The following is a 24,084-nucleotide window of genomic DNA, read 5'->3' as shown; positions in this document are numbered from 1 at the left end:
CACCGTGCCACCCCGGCGGCGTCCGCGGCCACACTGGCGGCGGCGCGGTGCGGGGGCGCCAGCCGGGGCGGCGGGCGGCGCTGCCAGGGAGGGCCACCATCGACCGTCGGACGGGGCAGCCACCCTCCGCGCCCCCCCCCCCCCCTCCCAAACGCCCCGCCCCCGCCGGGAAGGTTACGACACTGACCGGAAAGGACACGGGAGGGACAACGGTCAAGGACTGGGGACTGCCCAGCTGGGGAAATGCTGGGTCGATCTTCATAGATAAACTAGACATGGTGCGGTAGTTCGTGCAAAACGAGTGTGTAATTGGCATACTTGTTGCCTGAGCCAATGCATCTGCAGGGTATTTTAAGACATTCCGTCTATCTCTGACCGCGTCCATCGCTACTAATCCAGGTCCAACTAAATTTTGCATCATATGCGTAACGTGTGGTAATATTTGATAAGCATTTATTTGTAGCATTTAAGTTCACATAAATTCTGCGCAACAACAGAAAGGCATTTACCCAAATATCCTCTCGATATCAGCTTAGCCCATCGCCCCATCGCATGTTACATTTACTCCTAAGTTGCAATGAAGAAAACTCGAAGGTTTAATATACCAGTTCGGTAACGAGGCCAAGAAATGACAAATAAAGTAACGCCACGGACACATTTGTCTCACGATAGCTCACAGAGCCTCACACAGTTGCCCGTTTCGGGTTGGTACAGGCGGCACCCGGTGAGCGGCCCTCCCTACTGTGCCGTGGCCGTCCACCGACGGTCACAGAGCTCGCACAGTAGATGTCAGCGTGACTCAGAGAGGGGCGATCCGCGCCAAACGCTGCTCTGCACTATTGTCCATATCGGCGTGTGCGTCAACGAGCTCAACTGGCCGGCCAGCAGCCGCGTCACCGACAGCGCATCCTCACCCGTCCACCGGCCCCCACCACCTCCGAGCGAGCCGGCGATCCGCGTCTCCCGCGGGCTCAAATCCGGCCCGGGCTCCGTTTTAGTTCCCAGCGGTCACCATGGGCTGGCCGTCCTCGCCAGGACAGTGGAGTCGCCCCACGACCGATCGATGCTGACCGGGTGGTTGGCCGCCGTGGGTGAATCACCGCGCCAATGGGGTCATGGGGTGTATGTATGTGTGTGTGTGTGTGTGTATGTGTGTGTGTGCGGGGAGGTGGGAGGCTCCGGCGGGGAGTGATTCACCGGGGATCGATCCCCTCCTGAGTCAGACCGCCGCCGCTGCAGGGCACGGCAGCATGCCGGGGGGTGGACTGCAGGAATGGACAGAAAGTGGACCCCGCCGCTCCATCACCACTTCACCAGCCCAGCGACCCGCGCCGCGACCCCTCTCAGGTCAGAGAGCCATGCAGTCATCGTAGCCATCCCCATCTCCCGTCCATCAGAGCCAAGTCTCCTGCGTCCGCGAGGTTCGGCGCAGCGTTTAGTCATCCTGCCCGCCCATCACACCCTGTCCATCTCCCGGCGGCCGAGAGGGGGCCGGTGTCTCGGAGACGGAGCAGCGGTGACTCAGCGGCAGCTCCGGACACGCAGTTCGCACTCCGAGGGCGCCGCGCCGGCGAGCAGCTCAGAAGGTGCCGCGCCGGCAGTGTGTCACGTACCGGGTGGCCGAGCTGCTGCCCCAGTGTGTCACCGGGTGGCCGAGCAGCCCCAGTGTGTCACAGGCCGGCGAGCGGGTCTCTGACTCACCAACAGCAGTGTCGGTCATGAAACACGGCCGGCACCACTGTCAGTATTCAGCAATGATGACCTACCCACGGAGGGCTGACTGACTCAGTCGGCGCACTGATGGCTGTATCGGTTGTATCGATGCAAGAGTCGCAGGACCAGCCATGATCGCTATGTGGAGCTGGTCTGTACGGATATGCAGCGAGCCGCGCCCCTGGCCATCGACAGCTGCAGCGGGAGAGCTAAGGAGTTTCTATAACCGCAGTCAGCAGCTGACGCCGACAGGCGACACCGCAGTACGACAACCGCACGGTAGACAGCGCCGGCCAACAGTCGAACAGTAGACAGCGCCGGCCAGCAGTCGATAAGGTGGACAGTGGACGCGGCAGTCCGGCAGTCCGTCAGGTGGACGGTGGACGAGCCAGTCCGGCAGTCCATGAGGTGGACGCGATGGTCCGGCAGTTCATGAGGTGGACGGTGGACGAGCCAGTCCGGCAGTCCATCAGGGGAAGCATGTGACCAAGCAGCGCCCAATGCCACCGCGGCCGATTTGACTACTCCGGCTGACGAAGCGGGGGGCTTTGGAGGCGGATGCGGCTGCACAGTGCACAGGCAAACATAGACTGCTGCCGACTGCGTCCAGCTAACAGCGCCAAACCTCCGAGCCACAGTGCCGATTGCCGCCCATTTCCTAGTCAGCCAGCGGCGGACAAACACCGAATTTCGACACACTGAGTAATCCAGCGATAACATCCAATCCCCTAATCCCCCCGCCGAGGTCAGGCCGGACGGCTCGCACGCGCCCACAAAGCGCTCCTCCGGTGCGCCGGCGCGTCCTCCAAGGGCGCCCTCGGAGGCCGGCCGCCCCGCCCACAGTGTTGGGGAGAAGGAGCCGCGCCGTTCAAAGACCCGGAGCGCCGGGCGCAGTGTCCCCGCACGCGCGCGGCCGGCGCACCTTGGCCCGGAACAAAGGGCACCCATTGATCGGCGCAGCCAGGCGCTCCGCGGCGCGCGACCTTGGAGGCCAGCGGACATCTGCCCGGCAGGGGAGGGTGGCAGGGCGGCCGGGCAGGGCAGGAGCGGGAGGGCGGCAGGGCAGGGAACGGGACCCGCGGCCCGAGGACGCCCCGGGAGGCGGCCGGGCAGGCGGGAAGAGGAACTCCACCGCAGCCACGGCCGGACGGAGATGCCGCAGAAAACAGAGGCAGGAACCGACATCATATGCTGTAACGTCAAAACTCACCGCCGCCGCCGTAACACCAGCAGCGTGCCACCAGTGCCGGCTAGCGGGGACATACGTGGGGACCAGGGGCAAACGGTATCGATGGCTTTCCAAGTGGTGACGAAATAAATACGGCGTCTGTGTGCCACCTCTGTTGACTGAGTAGACCAGCGCTGCTCGGTCTCGGTACTGTCAGCGCGAGGACAGTGGAGGAGGCGCACCGTTACGAGCGCCGCGTGGAGCCCCGGCGCACCGGCCGCCCCCGCCGCGCACAAAGGGCCGCAGGAGAGGGGCCGGCGAGCGCCACAGCTGGGCCACACCACCACTTCCGGATGGGACCGGGGTCTGACGGCGGCAGCAGGTCCGGCCAGGGGCGGTTCGAGTCGGCATGGCAAGCGCAGCAAGCCCCGCAGCATGCGGAGAAGGTCGCGACGAAAAGCATCATACGGCGTAGAAAGTCGATCTCTTCATAAGAGGTTCTGTTGTTGGACGAATGAGCACTGAGCACATAGGTCGCAGGTCCGAGGAATGCCTGTGCCAACTGTGCGGCAGGCCAAACGGACACGGGAAACACGACCAAGGGAGTGACGCACATGCATAGGACGAAACAGTGCATTAATAATATCCATTTCAAGTGTCTGCTTTACACCACATCAGTAGGTGGAACCAAGGCCCTAAATACAGGTGGAACTATGGTCATGAGTACCCAAATATAGGAACGTTCCCATTTTTGGGAACGGAGTTCCCAAATATGGGAACGGGCGTTCCCATTTATGAGAACGGAAGGTTATTTTTCGGCCGTTCGCCCACTAAAACTCATTAGTGCATCACGTCTCAAAAAAGTGCACGCTAATTTAAGTATCTACTAAGTCTCTATAAAATTATCTTTAATCTGACCGTTGAACAAGGAAATTGACCGTCGAATGATATTTTTAATGATTTTTTTAAATCACGGAATGGTGAAAACATCGCTTATACTACATTTAACATGCAATTTAAAGGAAAATGAAGCGTTTTTTACATTTTGAGGTCAAGTATAATAATTTTCGCCTGGTTATGAAGTTTCATACTAGCGACACCAGATGCTGACATATGCAAGCGAACACGCGGACAGTCCCGAGGTAATATTGTTGACTTTTGGTGTCGGGGCGCACGACCGCGTGGAACGTCAGTGATTTTACCGAACTACTGTTGTAAACTCAGTTTCGGTGGTTTAAAATTATTCAGCTGTATTTCATCAGCCCGGAAAGACATATTTTATTTGGATGCTAGCTAATTAGCGTTGTTTTATAAGGAGCGTCATGAGTGTGGTTTTTGTCTTCCGTGTTTCTAAGCATGATCGTTTTGGGGAAATTTCTCTTATATAGGTCGCTCTGTGTGGCTTATTTATAATTTTTATGCTGATTTCGATCATTCCTCGTGCCCATCCTACCAGGCCTTTTGCCACTTACACTTATTAAGAAAGGAAAAAACTAGATTTTCATTGGGACTAGGTGTTTTGAGGGTGTAACATATTCAGCGTTCCCATTTTTGGATACTTCCTTGTGCTCGTCAACTATCGGTGATAAACAGACGGGTGCTTGACATGTCTCCACCCTCGGCGCGGACGGTGGATATAGGTATGGAAGACCTTGTTGAGCATCGCCGAGCGTTGCGAATTACGTAATCCTGCAGAAGGGGGCGTGCCCCCTGCGGGATCGACGGGAATAAGAACGCAGAAGACCCGGCGAAACATGCGACGGTCTTGCCGGAAAGGTCATCTGATGATTGTTGCGTTAACAATAATTTACGGCATTTGACGTGATGCTTGTTAATGAAAAGAGCCCCTGAAAGGCGTCGGTGAAATCGTTCCCAATTTTGGGTACGCCGTTCCCATAATAAGGAACGCTTGCAGCGCCAGTGTACGAGAGCGTTCCCAAATTTGGGCTCGCGGCCCAGATGATGGACTGCTTTAGAAATAGGGGAAGGATTTGAAACTACGATGGGCCTTACAATATCCAACTCTTCCCCAACAATATTGAGGCAAATATCAGGCGGTTCACGATCGTTTTATATTTTTTGGACGTCATTTAACGGTTCTTTTTGTTGTTTTAAATAATGCCTACATGGCGTTCCCATATATGGGTTTATCGTTCCCAAACATGGGAACGAGAATGCGTTCCCGAAAATGGGTACGCTTGACCATAGTTCCGCCTACTGACATGGACACGGGACAGTCAGACAGCCAACAGAGCGAAACAGATGCGTTTTATATAGGTACAGCCCGTCATCACCTTCTAAAAGGCAGATTGAGCACTGCCTATTGCCTAACCAAGTGCCTAACCAGTGACCCCACTATCAGACCCCGCGGTAGCGCCCTTCAGCAGAACACCGTCCTAGCAGTTAGCCAAGCCTTAGTTTTGTATGCTCGAAGCGAAGGATACTTTCCCCTTCCTAAACCTGGCAGTATGTGTCGGCAGTTCAGACCTAAAATACGACTGAGCACAATAACTACCACTTCTAAAGCCTTGCAAAGACAGCCAGAACCACTGGGAGCAGCAGTAAATGCCTAGGCCGAACCAAACCAGGCACCCAAGCTTTGTCCTTGTTCCGGTCCACCCTGCCACGTGGACCAGCTTGCTTACTTGTCTGATATTCCCTCAATAGACCCGCTTCCCTCAACAATCAGGAAATGCCGCTCCTTTAGCTGGCTCACTTCCCCTCGCTCGTTGGTGCCGGTGTCTCAGCAGTGCCATGGTGTGAAGTCCAGCAGGCCCTCAGCTCGGACTGCCCAAACCAGCCCTGAGCCCAGCTCAGCCCAGCTCAGCCAACCTCGAACCTGACCCAGCCCGGCTCAGCCCAGGCCGGCGGACCTGGACCGGCCCAGCCCAGCCCTGTCTGCCCACTCCTGGCCCCGCTCGGCCCAGCCCGGCCGGACCTGGCCCGGCTCAGCGCAGCCCGGACGGACCTGGCCCCGCTCGGCGCAGCCCGCCCGGACCTGGCCCCGCTCAGCCCAGCCCGCCCGGACCTGGCCCGGCTCGGCGCAGCCCGCCCGGACCTGGCCCCGCTCAGCCCAGCCCGCCCGGACCTGGCCCCGCTCAGCCCAGCCCGCCCGGACCTGGCCCCGCTCAGCCCAGCCCGGCCGGACCTGGCCCGGCTCAGTCCAGCCCGCCCACACCTGGCCCGGCCCGGCGCAGCCCGCCCGGACCTGGCCCCGCTCAGCGCAGCCCGGCCGGACCTGGCCCGGCCCGGCGCAGCTCGCGCCGGCCGCCATTTTCCGCGTCCGCCGGCCCGTCCGTCCGAGCGGCGGGTTGATGACACGGCGCGGCGGTCGGCGGCGGCAGCCGCGCCGTCTGCCCGGCCGCCGCCGCCGCCGCCGCCACGTCATCCCGCGAGCGAGGCCCGCCGCGCCGCCGGCTAGAGCGGCCGGTTTTGGGACCGGCCGTCACGGCCACAGGAGCTGCCGGTTTGCTGGAGGCCGTGACCGTCCGCATCAGCACCACAGGTGCGCACCGCGTATTTTGAATTCACCATAGGGCTCAGCCATTCCTAGAGGAATTCTAGGCACCTTGGAAAAAAGCGAAATCGCGCTAGGGATTTCAGCCGATCTGGCAGCTCTTCCGATGCCACTGGCGCGCCTTTTAATCCAAAGCGCCTTTTTCGTGTCTCATGTTTGCTCGTTTATTGCGGAGGCCTATATATGCTTCAAGATGCTGGAAAAGGTTGGTGATTAATAAGTATTTCCATTTTAGGTGCATGTTCTTTGCAAGAAATACAGTTGTTGTTGCTGTTGTTGTGGGTTAGGGCGCAAGAAATACAGGTATATGTCAAGTTTAGGTCCTAACTATAACTGTGACGCTGTTGATACAAATCTGTAACAGCAAAAAAATTATGTTTTAGGTTACGTTAGGCTGTAAGTTTTAGGTTGCATTGTAGGTTTGTAGGTAGTAGATTGGTAGGTTATAGGTGAAAAGGTAAGGTTAGTTCAGGTTTGATTATGTTTTTCTTTTAGTTACGAGACATATAAGTATCATTTTTGGATTCAGGATGTCAAATAATGGTCGGAAACACTAAATTCAAAATTAACTAATTTTGAAGCGGGGACCTCCATGTGTACCGGCCAAATAATGTAAGAATATGAAAAAATTATCCATGAAATCTGCTTAGGACTTAAACTTGACATTTACCCACATGGCTATAGGTATCACCAGCAGAATTATAATCTTTACATAGGTAATTTTTAAGAAATACTGTAAGTGAAGATTATGAGTCGTGTAACCATTGTTACTATATTGATATTAAATATTGAATAGGTACAAGTCCGCCACTAACTTTATGGAACATTCCTTCTTCCAACAGGATCACTTCCAAGTAATCTGGAAGGCTGATGCCAAGTACATCTTGTGCGAGAAGCTTGATATGATTCCTGACCTGGAACCGGTGAGCATCAAATATAGCAATTTGCTTAAAGCAATAGCAATTGCCGATGATGGCAATTTCAATTTGCAGTAACACATATTATATGTAATTGGTTTGAGCCATGTTGCAATCATTTCATGAATGAAAACTTCCATTTTTAAAATGGAACTATCAACTTTCCCCACAGGCTTCGGTAACAAAGTTTTATCAATTGTGAATGACAATATTATTGGTATGAGTGGTGTGTGCGGTGATCTGTATTTGAATATAACGCGTCTTGTCACTAAGTATTTGTCATCTGCATTATAGCTGACTATTACGGTAATACGATCGTGCATTGGTCCCAGACAAGAATACCCCAGTGAGACCTTGCATTATTTCGTTTCAGGAGTTGATGGAGGGCACCACTGTGGCCTACCGATGTCCGGCGTCAAAGGAATCGGCCCTGCAGTGGATTCAGCTGTACCAAGAGGCCGCCAACATCACCCTGACGACGTACGACTCCATGTCGAATGGCCAAAGGGTGGTGTACTGGGTGAGAGCTTTAGTTTATGAAATACCAGTTTGGGCTCGCCGTGTAAAGCTCGGCAGGGGGGTACTTTTGCCCGAGCACTCGACCTGGGCCCGCCAATGGAAAATTCTGCTGGTGCAGAGCCTCCTGAGGGTTCAGCAAAGACCCGCCGTATGAAAGCCTGTCGGGGTCTACTGACAGAGGGCCCGGCGGCCTGGGCTGGCTGCATGAATCCCCAGCTTGATGCCGCGTACTGAGGACCAGTCATCCAGCCGTCATACCGGGTGTCTCGGAGGACTGGACGGGCACCTACCAGCGGGCCCGCTAGATTTCGGGAGGGTCAGCTGACCCCTTTGTCCCCCTGACTCCTCCCTGGGTGCGCCACTGCACCCAGTAACTTTTACTCTTTTATATCGCAGGAAGGTGCGGGTTAATGAAACACCATGATCAGGGTCAGTTAAAAAGGTAACGTTTTTAAATCGAGAAACTTTCATCCTCATTTAAATGACGGACTAATGAGTGGCAATTGATTTCATCACTTTTGTTAATGTTGTCAATTTTTTTTTTCAGGCCAGGCTTCGTTGTCACCACGACGTCCCAGAAAAGCCGAGTCGTCCGAGGAAAAACCAATCCGCCAAGGACACCGGGTGCCCCCTGCGCCTGAAAGTGACTGTCGCCAACATTCCAAAACGGCAAGTTTCTCACCGTCTTTTGTCATTGGCACCTTTTACCAGGGCTGCGGAGTCGACCCAACTTTAGCCAACTCCGACTCCGACTCCGGCCTCACAAAATCGACTCTGACTCCGACTCCGACCTATTAGTTCTGGAAAGCATTTATTTGGTCCTTTGGTTCACCGAACCAGTGCAGAGACGTGAACTTCGGGAGAAAAGAAAAGGCTGATCAAAATCGTAGGTCGATTTTGTTGTCTGACCACTTTGGATCATCGGGATAATTGCCATTTTGCTTTCACCAGACAACAATTTCACTTGATGAAAGGCGATTTTCGGACTACATGGCCGGAGTCGGTAAAATCTTATCGACTCTGGCCAAGAAAAAAGATCGACTCCGACTCCGACCAAAACTGTTGACTCCGACCGACTCCGACTCCGACTCCGCAGCCCTGCTTTTTACAAACGCCTTAGTTGATCAAACGATCAACCGCAATTGAAAAAAAAACTACATATTTGATGAAGGAGTTCGCTGCCGAAAAGATTTCAAGTCGCTATCTTTCTTAGTTGTGCCAATCTTGGCTCAGAAAACTAAAAACGGTGATAATCCGAAACATTTCACCTCGCTCGTTCCTTGCCTCAAAAGGTTTCTTGCTGGTACCCTATAAAAGTGCGTGGAAGGAGCGGAATTTCTTCTGAATAACACCATCGTCTCGTGTTTTTTTATATTTGTTGACGAATCCTCCCTTTCCAGGAATAGGTCTACAGACCCATGCGCGGCTTACGAGCTACGGGTGACATGTAACAAGAAGCCCCACAACCACGCCGTGGACAACGCTGCCGCTCTGAGACATCGACGCGTCTCTGAGCTGACGAAGGCCCGGCTGATGGAGCTGTTCCAGCACCACCACTCGCCCTCCACGGCGCTGGAGACCCTGAAACTACAGCTTCAGGAGGAGCATGGGAGCGCCTACCCGTCGGTGGCCGCAGACCGAGCCATTGTCCCAGATCGGATGGCCGTCTACTAGTAAGTTTTTAACAGCTTGATGCAAAGCCACACTGCCACAAGTTAGCAAGTCTGTAGGGACAGTATCTGAAATAATAAGACTTTCCCTATAAAGTTACACATGATTCTCATATATGAGATGCAATTGATCGTTACACGGAGCAGAGATGATAGGGCTACTCAGAAAAGAAGGCCGCATGTCTGGGATATGTGGTTGCGATCCGAGACTGATCTGGCCATTGACAATTTTTGGGTCCCCTATTGCAATCTGCCTGTTTTCGTGTCACATCCAGTTCTACTGTTATCTATGAATTGTGTTGTGCTAAAAACTCGCAACATTTTACGCTGCGATAAATGCACTCTGGTTTAGTAAAAGCTATCGATAATCATATTACGTACGCCTATGTGTCAGGGTCATTTCCGTTTTCCTGCTTTTCGTGAAAAACCTGAAGGGGAATGGCGTCTAGACGCCCCCCTTCCGGCCCAGCGCAGGTTAACATTATTTTCACCTTGGATTTGTGTAATTCAATGCGCTGAGGGGTAAGCTATATTTTGATTAGGACGAATCAGGAACAAGTGGGACAGCTGAAGCTTAACCATAAGTACACTGTTATGCAATCGGTATTTTATCACAAAATGAAACTGACCACCACTTGCAGCTGGAAGTCAATTGACAATGCAATGTGTTTTCAGCCTGTACTACAAGCACTGTCGGGAGCGTTACCCAGCCTCGACCCAGGAGGAGACCATGGACCTCATCCGCCACATGAAGGACGTCCGCACGGCGGTCTCAGTCGAGGACGGCGAGACGGTGATCGCGGCGGTGACGCCGCTGATGGAGCGCGTCCACACGCTCCCCGACGCGGGAGAGGTGGTCTTCGTCGACGCCTCAGGAGGGATGGACCGGCACGGCCAGCGCGTCTTCCTGCTGATGTGCTGGAGCCCGGCCGGTGGTCTGCCTCTCGGTGTCATCGTCTCCACCTCGGAGACCGAGGCCGTGGTGGACAAAGCCTTCCGGCTGCTCGTCGGGATTTTACCAGACGGTACGATATACCTACATTTGCCATGAATTCCCATATCTGGCGGCTAAACTCTGAATTGTCCAGTCAGTTGTGCATTGGTGTATAAAATCCAATATCGTGTTTGACCGAGAATGCTTCTTTGACAGGCGCCTTTGGCGGGCGTGGAAGGCGCGGCCCTCTGTGCTTCATGACGGACGACTGTCAGGCCGAGCGGAACGCGCTGTCGGCGGTGTGGCCTGAGGCGCGGCTCCTGCTGTGCACGTTTCACGTGCTGCAGGCCGTCTGGCGATGGCTTCACAACGGCAAACATGGCATCGACAAGCAAGTGAGTAGTTTCTACTGGGAATGAATTTCCGTTCATTTTTGTCTAATTACCCCTTTTTGAGAAACACAGAGAGAGAGAGAGAGAGAGAGAGAGAGGGAGAGAGAGGGAGGCAGAGAAAGAGACAGAGACATAGAGAGAGGGAGGGAGAGAGAGAGAGAGAGAGAGAGAGAGAGAGAGAGAGAGAGAGAGAGAGAGAGAGAGAGAGAGAGAGAGAGAGAGAGAGAGAGAGAGAGAGAGAGAGAGAGAGAGAGAGAGAGAGAGAGAGAGAGAGAGAGAGAGAGAGAGAGAGAGAGAGAGAGAGAGAGAGAGAGAGAGGCAGGCAGACAGCTGGGCAGAGGCAGGCATAGGCAGGCAGTCAGGCATAGACTAGACAGGCATAGGCTGGCAGTCAGGAATAGACATGCAGTGATACTGGTCTAAAAGCTGTAAAAGAACGTAAATGAGTTTGATTAATTTCATCTCAAACACCCCCTATATTTACATTTACCTTCACCCTTCACCCTTCACCCCTCCCGCCTCCCACACTCGGATACCAGTTAAATTGTGCATTTTCTTCCAGCACAGGCAGGCTATCATGGCACTAGCCAAACAGCTCGTGTACGCCAACAATGAGGCGGAGATAGCGACGACGATGGAGCTGGTGGCTACCGAGTGGGGCGAGCGCTACCCACTGCTGGACCAGTACCTGCAGGGTTTCGCTGCCCGCCGTCAAGAGTGGGCGCTGTGTCTCCGCACGGATGTCCCCACCCGGGGACACAACACGAACAACATCGTAGAGTCCGCCTTCAGAGTCCTCAAAGACTCTGTCCTCTACAGGTCAGTCTTTATTCATATGTTTCACCTAATTGCGGTTCAATAAATAAAACAGTTAACCTGGCGTTCATAGACAAACCTGTCTTTTAACTAAAGTTGATTGTAAAACTGTTTCGGTGACCGGAGGTATTGCGATAGATTCATTACTATTTTAAAATATTTCAAGTTGTAAGGTTGCCCAAAAGTGGCAAATGTTGAAGAAATGTCAAAGTTGCAGTTACAGACAAATTCCAATTAATAAAGACAAATAATTGGAAAAAAAGCCAAAGCAGGGGAGTAGTTTTCCTTTCAATATAGGTCGGAGGGCTGAGAGTTAGCCGGTAAAATGTTCTCGAAAACACCATCAAAATCCCTAGGACTGTGCAATTCTCCCCAGTGTCTGCCAAAGTTCAGAGCCTGAAGCCCCCGAAACGGAATTGGACCATACATCCCTTCGTCAAAGACGTTAATTACTAACTTGTGACTTTCATGGATTAACACGGATTAACTTGTGAATATCACGGTTTTACATTTCTGTTAACCCTACATGTGGAAGAAAAACAAACTTTCGCATTTCGGGTAGGTTGTGAAATTGTTAGTTGTGCTTTTGGCTGCTCTTCTGAAAGCCTTATTGTGTCCATACGATGGCAGTCTACCGTTAATTATAGCTGCAAAGAAATTGTTGAAATATTCGCTTGACACGCGCTGTTTTTCCAGGACTCGGGCGTTCAACCTGCTGCAGCTGTTTGATTTCGTCACGGTCCAGCTCAGCAAGCACTACGCCAGGAGGGCGTGCGACGTGGCCAACGGCCGGCAGCGGGCGGCACCGGTCCGCGGCGGCACCAGCCAAGAAACGGGCACTGTGACGCAGGTATTTTGCATGACACGAGAACTGATTGAGGTCACATAAGACAGCTCGTTTTCCAATGCTGGTCCCACCCGTACTGCCACATGGCTGTGCAAAGTGACCAATGCAATCGGCGCACCCCTAAGCACCAATAAACCACATTGCTGTGCATTCACACACAAGAGTCTGTCACTGTACCGCTGTGCCACTGTAGGGCCGCGTGGTGTTGGCGCTGTGTGCCACATCTCGTGACTCGTTTCGCGTTTTTTCTTGTTTCTTCTTTTTTCCCTTTGGGGGTCTGTTTTAAAAGGCCAAGCTGACAGTACTGGGGCGAATGAACAGGTTCGGATTTTCGTACAAGTAACCGTCCGTCAGTTTATGTTGTACAGTCTGTCTTAAAAGTCCGCGAAAAAGCAACGGTGGATCCATCAAGCCTGACCGAGGAAGGGCCTGCTCAATTTGAGTCATCAAAGCAATTGATATTCTCGTCCATTCCCCAGGTCAATTGGTTCGGTGACTTTCAAAGTAAAGCAGGCCTTTCTTCAGTAAGGCTTGATGGATCCACCGTCACTTTGCGCGGTACTTTTAAGACAGACTGTACATACGAATTTTACAGGATTTTATGTGTTGCCCCTCCCACAGGTGACGGAGTTCACCTATCAGGTGAAGTCGCTGACGTCGGTCGGCATCACCTACCTGGTGGACCTGAACGTCGGCGCCTGCACCTGCAGGATGAACCGGCGGACTGGCGGCTGCAAACACCTCCGAGCCGTGCGGCAGCAGACTGGCGCTGTGCCGGAGGCGACGGCGACAAAGGAGACGCGGAGGGCCTTGATGGACATCGCCATGGGGACCAGCCAGCAGCTGCCAGGCAACTGGTTCGACCCTCTGGTCGCCGAGCCGTCCACCTCGTCACCTCCTGTCCCCACGCCCGCCAGCGCCCCCGGAGTCGCGCAGCCCCAGCCGTCGCCGAGTCCCGAGGAGTACGACGACGACGCAATGGACTTCGAGGACCCCGCCGCTGCGGCGGCGGCTGTCAGTGGAGCTGAGCAGCGACGCTCAGATGACCGGACACGCCAAACCGTGGCGTTCATCCAGGAGTGGGCAGCCTTCATGTGCGAGGCAGTCGTCCAGGACGACACCTGGGAGAGGGCTGCCGCTGCCTTTCAGCAGAGGTGGGGCCAGCTGCCCACTGCTGGCCGCCAGTCCGCTCTGCACCAGTTTGGAGGCGCGCAGGGCTGCCGGCGGAACGCCACCCAGATTCCGGTCCAGCCGACCAGCACTGCCCGTCGCACCAGCACCAACGTGCGGGGGCGCGCTCGCTGGCCCGCTGGACGGCCGTGCCGCTCCGCGCGCACCGGGGAGCACGGCTACGTGGCAGCCTCCGCCAGGCGGTCGGCGGCGCCCCACAGCCTGGCCACCTGTGTTGACCAGAACCGCCCCCTGGGGCGCTGAGTGATAGAGGTGAAGTGGGGGTGACCGGGGCAAGTTGGTGCCAGGGGGGGGGGGGGTAAGTTGGGACGGAAGGGATATTTCCAATACTTCTCGACAGTTGGCGTTCAAACTTATTTTGTACATGAACAGTAACGCCGTCTGTTTGTCAACGTGGTGTCGGCGCGTGCTGAGGTAAGTGCTGTTAATAATCGCTACAAATGTGTTTCAGGTACCAAAAGTGATTTTCTTGCTGTGAAAATATTCTCTTCTAGTGTCGTTGTGTGTGCCTTTTTGTTTGCCGCAGGAGTACTGCAAACGTTTGTGTTTTGTCGTTAATGCCCGCATGGATTAGCGATGATTGTTCATGTGAAACATGAATAAAAATGTGTTTAGATAAACTGTTTTTCCTAGTGTACCAACTTGCCTTAGGCCTTGGCCCAACTGACCCCCCGCCGCGGGGTAAGTTGGGACATTGGAGGATGGCCGCTTTGATCAGATATGACACCAAGACGATGCTACCATCTCTCTTATATTAAGTCTTCTTTAAAAGATAAAGAAATCAGATCTCAGTTAATAGCCAACAAATAATGATGTATAGTTATACCGAAGTTATGACGCTTCAAGCAATAACTGGCTCAACTAGCGTTAGCGGAATGACGCAAAATTAGCAGGTGACCAGTGACCACTCCCAGTTCGCTAATATGTTTGCATCATTAACATACCTTCCACTATAAGCACGGTTTCTCAATCTTAACATAAAATATAACATCTTTTCATGTAATTTGCATCTCTAATATACCCCAGTCAAACTTGCATCACTAATGTAGTGGGGGACTTCTTGGGAAGAATTAGTTTCTAGGGACTTACACATTTATGCTCATTTCCCCACATTTGTCGCCAGGGGGAGAATTCCCCAGAATTTTCCGCTAGGAGTGGCTGAGCCCTATGGTGAATTCAAAATACGCGTGCGCACCGCTCCGAGCCACTGTCAGCTGGCTGCACAGATAGTTACAGCTGCCAGCTTCACGGCAGCCCGATCACCGCACCGCAGAGCTGCCAGTTTCGCCACTGCAGTTCGGCCGGCGCGACCGCTAGAGCGTCTGAATTCGAGACCGCCAAGGTGACCTCACACCGTTGGGCCGACCACACCACTCGATTTGGTCACGGACAGCCGAGTCGGCCGTCTCACACGGCACCCGATCGGGACGGCCGCTTCAGATTGCCTACGAGCACATCATACCAGAACTGAAACAATCCACAGACCTTCACTGTTCTTGCAAGATAGCACAGTCCGTCCCGAGGCGCGCCGCTCACGGACCACCGCACAGGAGCCACTGAAGGAGGCAGGCGTCAACACGAGGGCCAAAGCCAGGAAAACTTAAGTCCAGGGGCGGATCCAAGGGGGGGGGGGGGTCACATGGGTCATGCCCCCCCCCTTGAGGCCCGGGGGCCCAAAGACCTACCAGGGGCACCACCGGCCTATCAGGGGTATCACAGTCCTGACAGGGGCACCACAGGACCGCCAGGGGCACCACAGGCCTAGCAGGGACACCACGGGCCTGGTGCCCCTGGGCCCTGACAGGACTGTAACGCCCCTGACAAGCCTGAAGTGTCCCCGGTAGGCACGTGGTGCCCCTGATAGGCCTGAGGCGCCCCTGCAAGGGCGGTGGTGCCCCTGGCAGGCCTGTGGTGTCCATGGCAGGCCTGTGGTGCCCTTGCTAGGCCTCTGGTGCCCCTGACAGGCTTGTAATGCCCCTGGAAGGACTGTGGTGCCCCTGGGCCCTGACAAGCCTGAGGTGCCCCTGACAGGCCAGTGGTGCCCTTGCTAGGCCTGTGGTGCCCCTGGCAGGCCTCTGGTGCCCCTGACAGGCTTGCGGTGCCCTTGGAAGGACTGTGGTGTCCCTGGGCCCTGACAAGCCTGAGGTGTCCCTGACAGGCCCGTGGTGCCCTTGTTAGGCCTGTGGTGCCCCTGGCAGGCCTCTGGTGCCCTTGCTAGGCCGCTGGTGCCCCTGGCAGGCCTCTGGTGCCCTTGCTAGGCCGCTGGTACCCCTGCGCCCGGAGAGGACTGGTGCCCCTGAAAAGTCTGAAGTGCCCCTCGGCAGGCCCGTGGTGCCCCTGACAGGCCCAAGGTGCCCCTGCGAGGCCGGTGGTGCCCCTGGCAGACCTCTGGTGCCCCTGGCAGGTCTGTGGTGCCCCTGGCAGGTCTGTGGCGCCCCTGGCAGACCTGTGTTGACTGGTGCCCCTGCTAGGTCGCTGGTGCCCCTCACAGACCTGTGGTGCCCCTGGGCCTTGACAAGCATGAGATGCCTGGCTATGACAGGCTCGTGGTGCCCCTGATAGACCAGTGGTGCCCTTGCTAGGCCTGTAGTGCCCCTGGCAGGCCTCTGGTGCCCCTGCTACCCCTGCGCCCGGAGAGGACTATGGTGCCCCTGAAAAGCCTGAAGTGCCTCTCAGTCTCGACAGGCCCGTGGTGCCCCTGGGCCCTGACAGGCCCAAGTTACCCCTGCGAGGTCGGTGGTGCTCCTGGCAGACCTCTGGTGCCCCTTGCAGGTCTGTAGTGCCCCTGGCAGGCCTGTGTTGACTGGTGCCCCTGCTAGGCCGCTGGTGCCCCTCACAGGCCTGCGGTGCCCCTGGAAGGACTGTGGTGCCCCTGCCCCTAGGGGTGCTCATGGGCCCAACAGGTCCGTTGTGCCCCTGACAGGCCTGTCGTGTATACTTGCTAGACCTGTGGTGCCCCTACTTCCTGGCAGGCCTGTGGTGCCCCTGGCGGGCCTGTGGCGCCCCTACAAGGCCGTAGGTGCCCCTGAAAGGTTTGTGGTGTCCCTTAAAGGACTTTGGTGCCCCTGACAAGCCTGAAGTGTCAAGGACAGACCCTTTAGACGCCAGGGTCAAGTTCGTCGGACTGACAACGATTTGCTTACCTGATAACGTTCCTGGTAAGTACTCACTACTCAGCGTCCACAACATATATACACATAGCATCTATGCACATAGCACATTCATATATACTTGCTTACAATTGGTAAATGTGGTTGTGGCTAAGAGTTAAGATACTGACTAAAAATAAAAAAGAAGAAAAAAAACTGAAAATGGGGGCACCACCAAAATGAAGTGGACGAAATCCGTTGAGTTTTTAATTTTGGGTATAGGTAGGGGCACCAATTCGATTCATGACCCTCCCCTTGGAGGTTTCCTGGATCCGCCCCTGAACTTAACGCCCTTCTGCATCAACATTCAGGGAAAGGTCGGCAGTTCAGTTACTCTATCATACAACTCATTGAGTGCACAATACTGCGAGAAAGAGATAATACGTTGTAAGCGCAACTGTCATGAGGTTTGAGGAGGATTCCAAAAGAGTTAAAGTCATGCTGCTCAGTGCTCATAAGATATGGAGGCCCAGCGATTACGCAGGTGATCTGTGTGGTGGAGCAGCATTTGTACGAGCATATTCGTCTTTGCACGAACATTTTGAGGAAAGTGAGAGTCCTAACGAAAAGTCGTGACCCTCCTCAGCTTGCATCGCCTGGTGTGTCTTCGGAGGCAGCGGTTCCATCCGAACAGAAGCGCGGTTTGGGGAAAGGGGCATCACGAAAAAGTCGTGCAACACGTCCTAAACGAGCTGTCAAAACAGCTGACAGCCAAACTGATCAGAGATCTTGACTTCGCCATAGTCAAAGGTCCAAACGATTACAGAGAGCCACGAGCACGCTTCACTGTATCTTTCAACAGGATAGAATTAAGTACCTACGGCAACAGTAAACATGAAAACATTTTCGAAAATTATGGTGACATAAGAATATGAGAATGTCTGAAAAACGTATGCAAAGGCACATGTCTAGCCAGTAGCATGCATCGAAGTTCAGGCGACATTGACACACCTCTCTAGTCTTTTGCCGCCAATCGGCCAACGCAGTTCCCGATTGGGGGCATTGCAATGCCGGCATCGGCGATGAGACACCCATTAACATGGCGCATCATTCCAAGGAGAGCTCAGCTCTGTGACCCTTTTCGGCCGAGCTGGTTCACACGACTATGTAACTATGTTAGAATTGTTAGAATTGTTATGTTAGAATTGACTATGACTATGTTAGAATTGCAGCCAGAAGGCGGCGAGAAGCCAGAGGCCGGAGGGCGCCGAGAGGCTCGCCGGTCGCGGCCGAGGGTGGAATGTCGACAGCACCTATCGGCATTCGGTACACAACCGCCCGGCGTCGCCGCGATACGCTATCGGCGGGCCTCACCTGAGGACACCGGCGTATGTGCATATACCCCGCGTGCCGAGACGCCGGGGCTCTGCGAGCGGCGCCCCTGTCCGCCCCGCCCACCACCCACAGTACAGAGACACCCGAGAGGGGCAGGGCAGCTGGGAGACAACAGCGTTCCAAATGGCCGTCAGTCCACCGCACAGGGATCCCAGAGAAAGGGACACCTAAACGGCCACCAGTCCACCGCACAGGAACCCCAGAGAAATGGACATCTCAGAGAGACCAGACCCGGCACGGCGTCCCAGCGGGCCGCCAGTCAGTCCACCCTGTCTCTGTCCAGAGAACGAGGGGCACAGCGGAGAGACCGGATCAGGGTCCGGAACAGCGTTTCGACGGTCAGTTCGTCCAACGCATCCTACATACCTACCACCGTCACACCTCGCTGGCCAAACGAAGGGATACATCCGACCACAGCAGATCGTCCCCCAGGATCCCGCTGTATCTGGGTTTAAAATGCATCACTCGATACTGCAGGTTCTCGGGACAAAGCTCCCGTGAGCCGCATCCAGGTGCCGAGATGGCCGCGTCGTTCGGTAGTCGGGCGATCCCCGCCCGTTCCCCTGACGGGCTCTCAGCCAGCCTGTGACCGGGCCGGGGCCGGGGCCGATACCCGGCACGGGCCGACCCCGGCCTGAGCGCGGCTAACGGGCCAGGCCGGGCCGTCCGACGGCGTCTGACCCCGCCGGGCGTGACGTCACAGCCCACCTACCGACAGACACACAGGTACGGGGGCGGCCGGCGCTCCCAACCTACCTGCCGGGGCGGTACGGCACAGCGCGCTCCAGGCAGCTGCCGCTCCAGGTGTCGGGTCAGTTCGGATCCGATCGGGGCAGAGTCTCACCACACGTCCGCGCGCGCTCGCCTCTCGGAACACTGGCGAGCAGCGACCGGCCGCCGCCCGAACCCACGTAAAAACTCACCCATGTAGACACCAATGACCAAAGGCCGTCGCACGTTGGGCGCAACTTATTTTGGCGACACCAAATTAACAATGCAATAAAGAAGACAGCTCTATAAGGCGATCAAGACACCTTTGGACAATCTTAAACCGAAAACGGAATCTGCCGACACAGCGCGCTTCTCTCGTAGCGACCCAAAGGTCACGGGACGCCAACATTAGGCGCCGCTTACCTCTGCGGCGTTAGACCTTGACAAGGCTGCGGGTAGGCCTCTGTGGAAGCCGCGCCGGCGCTCGTCGCCCCCTCTGGTGGCGGCGCGGCCAACTAGTGGCCTTGCCTGCCAGCCGCGGGGAACTGCGAGGAGCGCGCGGCGGCGGTCGGCGCGCGTCGATCACAGGCGCCGCAGCCAGCGCCGCAGCCCCGCCGGTACACGGCAGTGGCTGTCTGCTGCCGGGACCACTGCAAGCAGAGCACATGCCAGCGTCAGTGCGGCACTCCAGGTTTATGGGCCGAAACTCTGCGATGAACACAAGCGACATCACGGGTAACAAGTCTCGTCCAGTATCCTCTCAAGCCGAGCTCAAACACCTCGACATGCTGATATTCTTAGACGGCAAACAATAGAAGATGTTGAGCTGTGAGCTCGGCATCAAACACCCCCAGTCCCCAACTCTATCGTGTTGACCTAGGGTGACACTCGCTTGCTGTAGTTATGACTCTGTAGCCAAACAATCGCTGAAACCCAAAGAGGCCGAGAGCACCGCTCTCAAGTCAAACTCTCAGCTTGTAACAGTGTCTCTCGGATGTGCACCAAGCGTTTACGTCGCACCTTCTGACTGCGTGACAGCCTTATCTGTCCTGACAGTCCTGGATTCGACCGACCCCCTCCACTGAGCCGACAGCCCCGGAGAATGCGGCGCAGGGTCAGGGTTCGAGTGGGGCTCGGTCGGAGCGCCCGGCGGGCCCCGACGGGCGCTCTGTCAATAGCGGTTCAGTGCGACAGAACCGACACCTCCCTGTCCCACGCTGCCGAGGACGAAAGACGCCAAAGGCAGCGAGTCGTGTACGACGCGGCGCCGGCACTGGAAAGGCTGGGGCGGAGATCACACTGCGCCACCGTTTGACCGGTACTCCGGGGCGGTGCCCGTATAGACTGCTGGGTTCCACGGGCCCCGCCCAGACACGGCCAGACTGCTGGGTTCCTCGGGCCCCGCTCAGACGCGGCCAAGGTTCCTCGGACCCCGCCCAGACATGGTCAGACTGCTGGGCACCGCGGACCCCGCCCACTACCCAGACGCGGCCAGGGTTCCGTGGGCCCCGGCCAGACACCGCCAGACTGCTGGGTTCCGCGGGCCCCGCCCAGACACGGCCAGACTGCTGGGTTCCTCGGGCCCCGCCCAGACACGGTCAGACTGCTGGGTTCCTCGGGCCCCGCCCAGACACGGCCAGACTGCTGGGTTCCTCGGGCCCCGCCCAGACACGGCCAGACTGCTGGGTTCCGTGGGGCCCGCCCAGGCAGGGTGATACCACTGCGAGTGCCGAGTCCACAGCACTATCGTCGAGGAATGTCGGCGCCGCGGCGATCGGGAGCCGGCCTCCAAGCCGGCACTACCGATCACATTCCGGACCGACGATAGCGCAGCAGTCAGTCGGCGAGGTAGACCGATAGCGGCAAATACCAGCCCGAACCGACAATGGGTAAACCGGCGAGCAGCAGCGTGTCAAATACCGACCGAAACGATGGCGGACCAAACTTCCGTGATCTGAGCCTCACGCATAACTGGCACGGCAGTGTAAGCTGATCAACAATGTCATTGAGTATTGGCCCTACGCGAGCCAGAATCACCGTTGGCATGAAGTGCTAACGACAACTAGGATTAGCCCTCTGAATGTTTGCAAGTGGGGTCACAACTCACAACTAGGACATCCTATCATATCATCACCAAATATGCTGCTATCAACGAAGCCCAAAGAGCCCATATGTAAATACAGACTAGCTGAGCAATGTTGAGTGGCCGATGCCTGCAGCGCTGGCTGCGGCAGAATGGGCAGCGGGGGCGGCCGGACATCAACGCACCGCGGTTGACCGGGGCTGTCCCGAGAGCTGAGACCCGTGCCGTCCTGGTCGACCGGGCTGCCCCGAGAGCTGAGACCCGTGCCGTCCTGGTCGACCGGGCTGTCCCTAGACAAACACAAACACGCGACGTGTCGATGCGCCTCCAATTATAGAATGTGCCGAGTGTCAGTTTACAGCCGCCTGCGATTGGATCGAAATTCATCATCAGAGGATAGAACCACCCGCCTCACCTGGAAGGTCACCCGATGACCTAGGACCTTAAAATTGGGTATCATCGGCTTCCTCTCGTGGCGGGCAACACGCTTGTTTTTTCCGCGAAGCTCTAGCTCGATCAGGGGTCAAACGCAAAGGGGGGGGGGGGTCGTACCAACAACCGACGCGCCCTTGTGCCGTCGTAGGACGCAAAATGGCCTGTGCCAGCGAGGGTTAAGTTTACACTCGATCACACATGCAGATGTACGAGTAAGGACAGGATTACTCTTATCACTATACCAAACTATACACTTTTATAAATGTATAAAGATAAATTATAATCAACAACAATAAGTATCTTCATCAACAGCAACCAATAACCAGCACTAATGTGACGCTCGTCGCAAAGGCGCACACACACGTCCAAAGACGAACGTACAGCGTCCACCCGGGCCACGTCACCTGATATCGGTGCCCGCGCGATCCACACGGGTGGGGAGCGGGCGTCCACCCGGGGCCGTCCACCCGGCGCGGCCGGACGGTGGACGCCGTGGACTGTGGACGCCGGGCGGGCGGACGGGCGGCGGTGGTCGGCATGAGGGCGGTGAGCTGTCCCTCAGCCGTTCTGCTCAGGACCTGTGGACGTGGACCAGAGGAGTGCGCTCAGATCGGGATCAGACTGGACACTGGACAGGACCGGGGGTAACACAGACCAGAGGAGTGCACTCAGATCGGGATCAGACTGGACACTGGGCAGGACCGGGGGTAACACAGACCAGAGGAGTGCGCTCAGATCGGGATCAGACTGGACAGGACTGGGGGTAACACAGACCAGAGGAGTGCACTCAGATCGGGATCAGACTGGACACTGGGCAGGACCGGGGGTAACACAGACCAGAGGAGTGCGCTCAGATCGGGATGAGGTCGGACGAGGGGTAAGGCCAGGTGTAGGATAGACTCAAGTGTACCTACTGGGCAGTGGGCACTCAGCTATGGATGCAGTCAGCCAAAGGACAGGGACAGGCACGGACGCGAGACGCAGGCAAACGGATATATAATTAGGGATATTTTGTGGTGTATTCAAACAATCAGAAATGTTCCAAACTCCCATGGCTGTTTTCCATCCTTTTCTTTCTACTCTTCTCTATCTCCAAGATAATGCATAATTGCATAGTGCACACTCTATGGATCAAAAAGTCGAAAATTGCAATAACATATGCGCATGAAAACGGATACAATGGGGACGCACTTACAAATGTCACAACCAAGAACTTCTGCCGTAAATAAATGTTTAAGAACCTAACCATGAACCAATGCAGGGCTGGAGGCACCTTATAACAATCAGCTCCAACGAAACAGATCCCCGACACGTGCGACACCGGGACGGGTCCCCCAGCCACAGCCCGAGCCGGACCTGACGCTTGTGCGCAGAAAGGCGTACAGTAAGCGGGACAGACATTCCGTCCGCGCCACGGTAAGTGCATTTCAAAGTACACACCCGACGACAGAACACGGGTGGACTTTCCTCATAAGTCGCATGCCGCGCGGACTTGAAAGCGGGCCGAGTAAAATTGTGGCCGGCCGCCCCGACTGGACGTCACACTGACGTCGTACGTTGGCTACACACCGCGGCGGCCGGCCAGGCACACATTGGATTGCCGGTGCGCTTTGTAGATGGGAAGGGGGCTGCGGCTGTACTGCAGTAACGCCAGACCCCTTGAGACCCTAATTTTTCGCGATTATTTTTAAATGCGTGGAATAATTTCAACCATATTTAGGAAGTAGCTGTTTCAAGACCTGCCGAAACTTTTTTTTTCAAATACATTTTGTTGTCACTTAAATATTTGTGACACTTGTCATTGACTCGTAATGTTAACTGTTTTTCCATCCTGGATAGAGGCTTCCATACGTCATATGACATTAGGCTCCGCCCACGACTGCGGCATTGACCCGTGCCCATCAGCGACCTCTGTACAAACGACACCCCTGCCATCTGTAAAGGACCATGAATTTCGCTGACGCTTCACGTGCTATGAATCAATTGCAGCAGACGGTCAAGTAAATGTTAGGTTCTTGTTGACTCTTGTATATAGGACCAAGAGGACCATCACTCCTCAACCTACTACTCACACGTGCTTCGAACAAACGTTAACGATTCCTTACAAATACGATTTTCGATGTAGGATATCTGTTTGAAATACGAGCGAGTCTTATGATGTGAAGCGAAGGCAATTAACATATTATTGCGGTGTTCGATGATTGCATAGCGATGTACAAATCGCCAGCTACTTGGTGACATCCGACATCCCATTTGTTACTTGTTGTCAGCGACTCAGCCCCTGTTGTTTATTGTTAGATGTAAGCGCGCCCGCTATTCTGGCCGCCGCTCGTGACGTCACTCACTGACCGGGCGGTATGGCGGCCCGAGCGGTGTGTGCCGGCCGGCCGATAGCCCGGGGCGCGGCCCAGCCGACCTCGGAGGCGGCCGCGCCGGACGGAGACCAGTCGCGCTCGGAACGCCACCCCGTAGGTACGGCCTAGATTGCCGACCCTTGCACACGGGCTCTGACGGGACGACGCGTCTCTGGTGACGGGTGGGTTCGGACTCGCTGCCGACTCAGTGCACCCCGACACCACACCAGACGGAGTCATCCGCGGGTGACTCCATTGCACTCTGGTGTCCGTCCAAATTAACTTGTCCCCCACAAACTTATAATCTGGGCATATCGAACATATCTGGGCATA

At 55.5% G+C, this 24,084-nt stretch overlaps 2 protein-coding genes across 5 annotated transcripts in view; one reads left to right on the top strand and one right to left on the bottom strand.

Moving 5' to 3' along the window:
- Positions 1–24,084, bottom strand: part of LOC122369835 (nuclear hormone receptor FTZ-F1 beta-like) — a 61,185-nt gene that overhangs the window by 18,504 nt on the left and 18,597 nt on the right. For 3 of the 4 annotated variants that reach the window (XM_043344895.1, XM_043344898.1, XM_043344899.1), the window contains exon 1: positions 18,925–19,061. The gene's annotated coding sequence lies outside the window, so the exon portion shown is untranslated. Of the gene's footprint in view, positions 1–18,924; positions 19,062–19,302; positions 19,530–24,084 lie in introns of those variants that run through there. The other variant, XM_043344896.1, reaches the window with a different exon arrangement.
- On the top strand, positions 6,402–14,300 carry LOC122369834. Its single transcript, XM_043344894.1, has 10 exons — positions 6,402–6,603; positions 7,241–7,321; positions 7,689–7,835; positions 8,382–8,503; positions 9,235–9,507; positions 10,180–10,529; positions 10,655–10,833; positions 11,393–11,649; positions 12,343–12,496; positions 13,115–14,300. Exons 1-10 carry the CDS (start codon positions 6,505–6,507, stop codon positions 13,925–13,927), a joined length of 2,475 nt encoding a protein of 824 aa, XP_043200829.1. The 5' UTR covers positions 6,402–6,504; the 3' UTR covers positions 13,928–14,300.

The sequence above is a fragment of the Amphibalanus amphitrite genome, unplaced genomic scaffold, assembly GCF_019059575.1.
Source record: "Amphibalanus amphitrite isolate SeventyFive unplaced genomic scaffold, NRLGWU_Aamphi_draft 001077F_arrow, whole genome shotgun sequence".
Lineage (NCBI taxonomy): Eukaryota > Metazoa > Arthropoda > Thecostraca > Balanomorpha > Balanidae > Amphibalanus > Amphibalanus amphitrite.
This window is presented reverse-complemented; position numbering and strand designations above follow the sequence as displayed.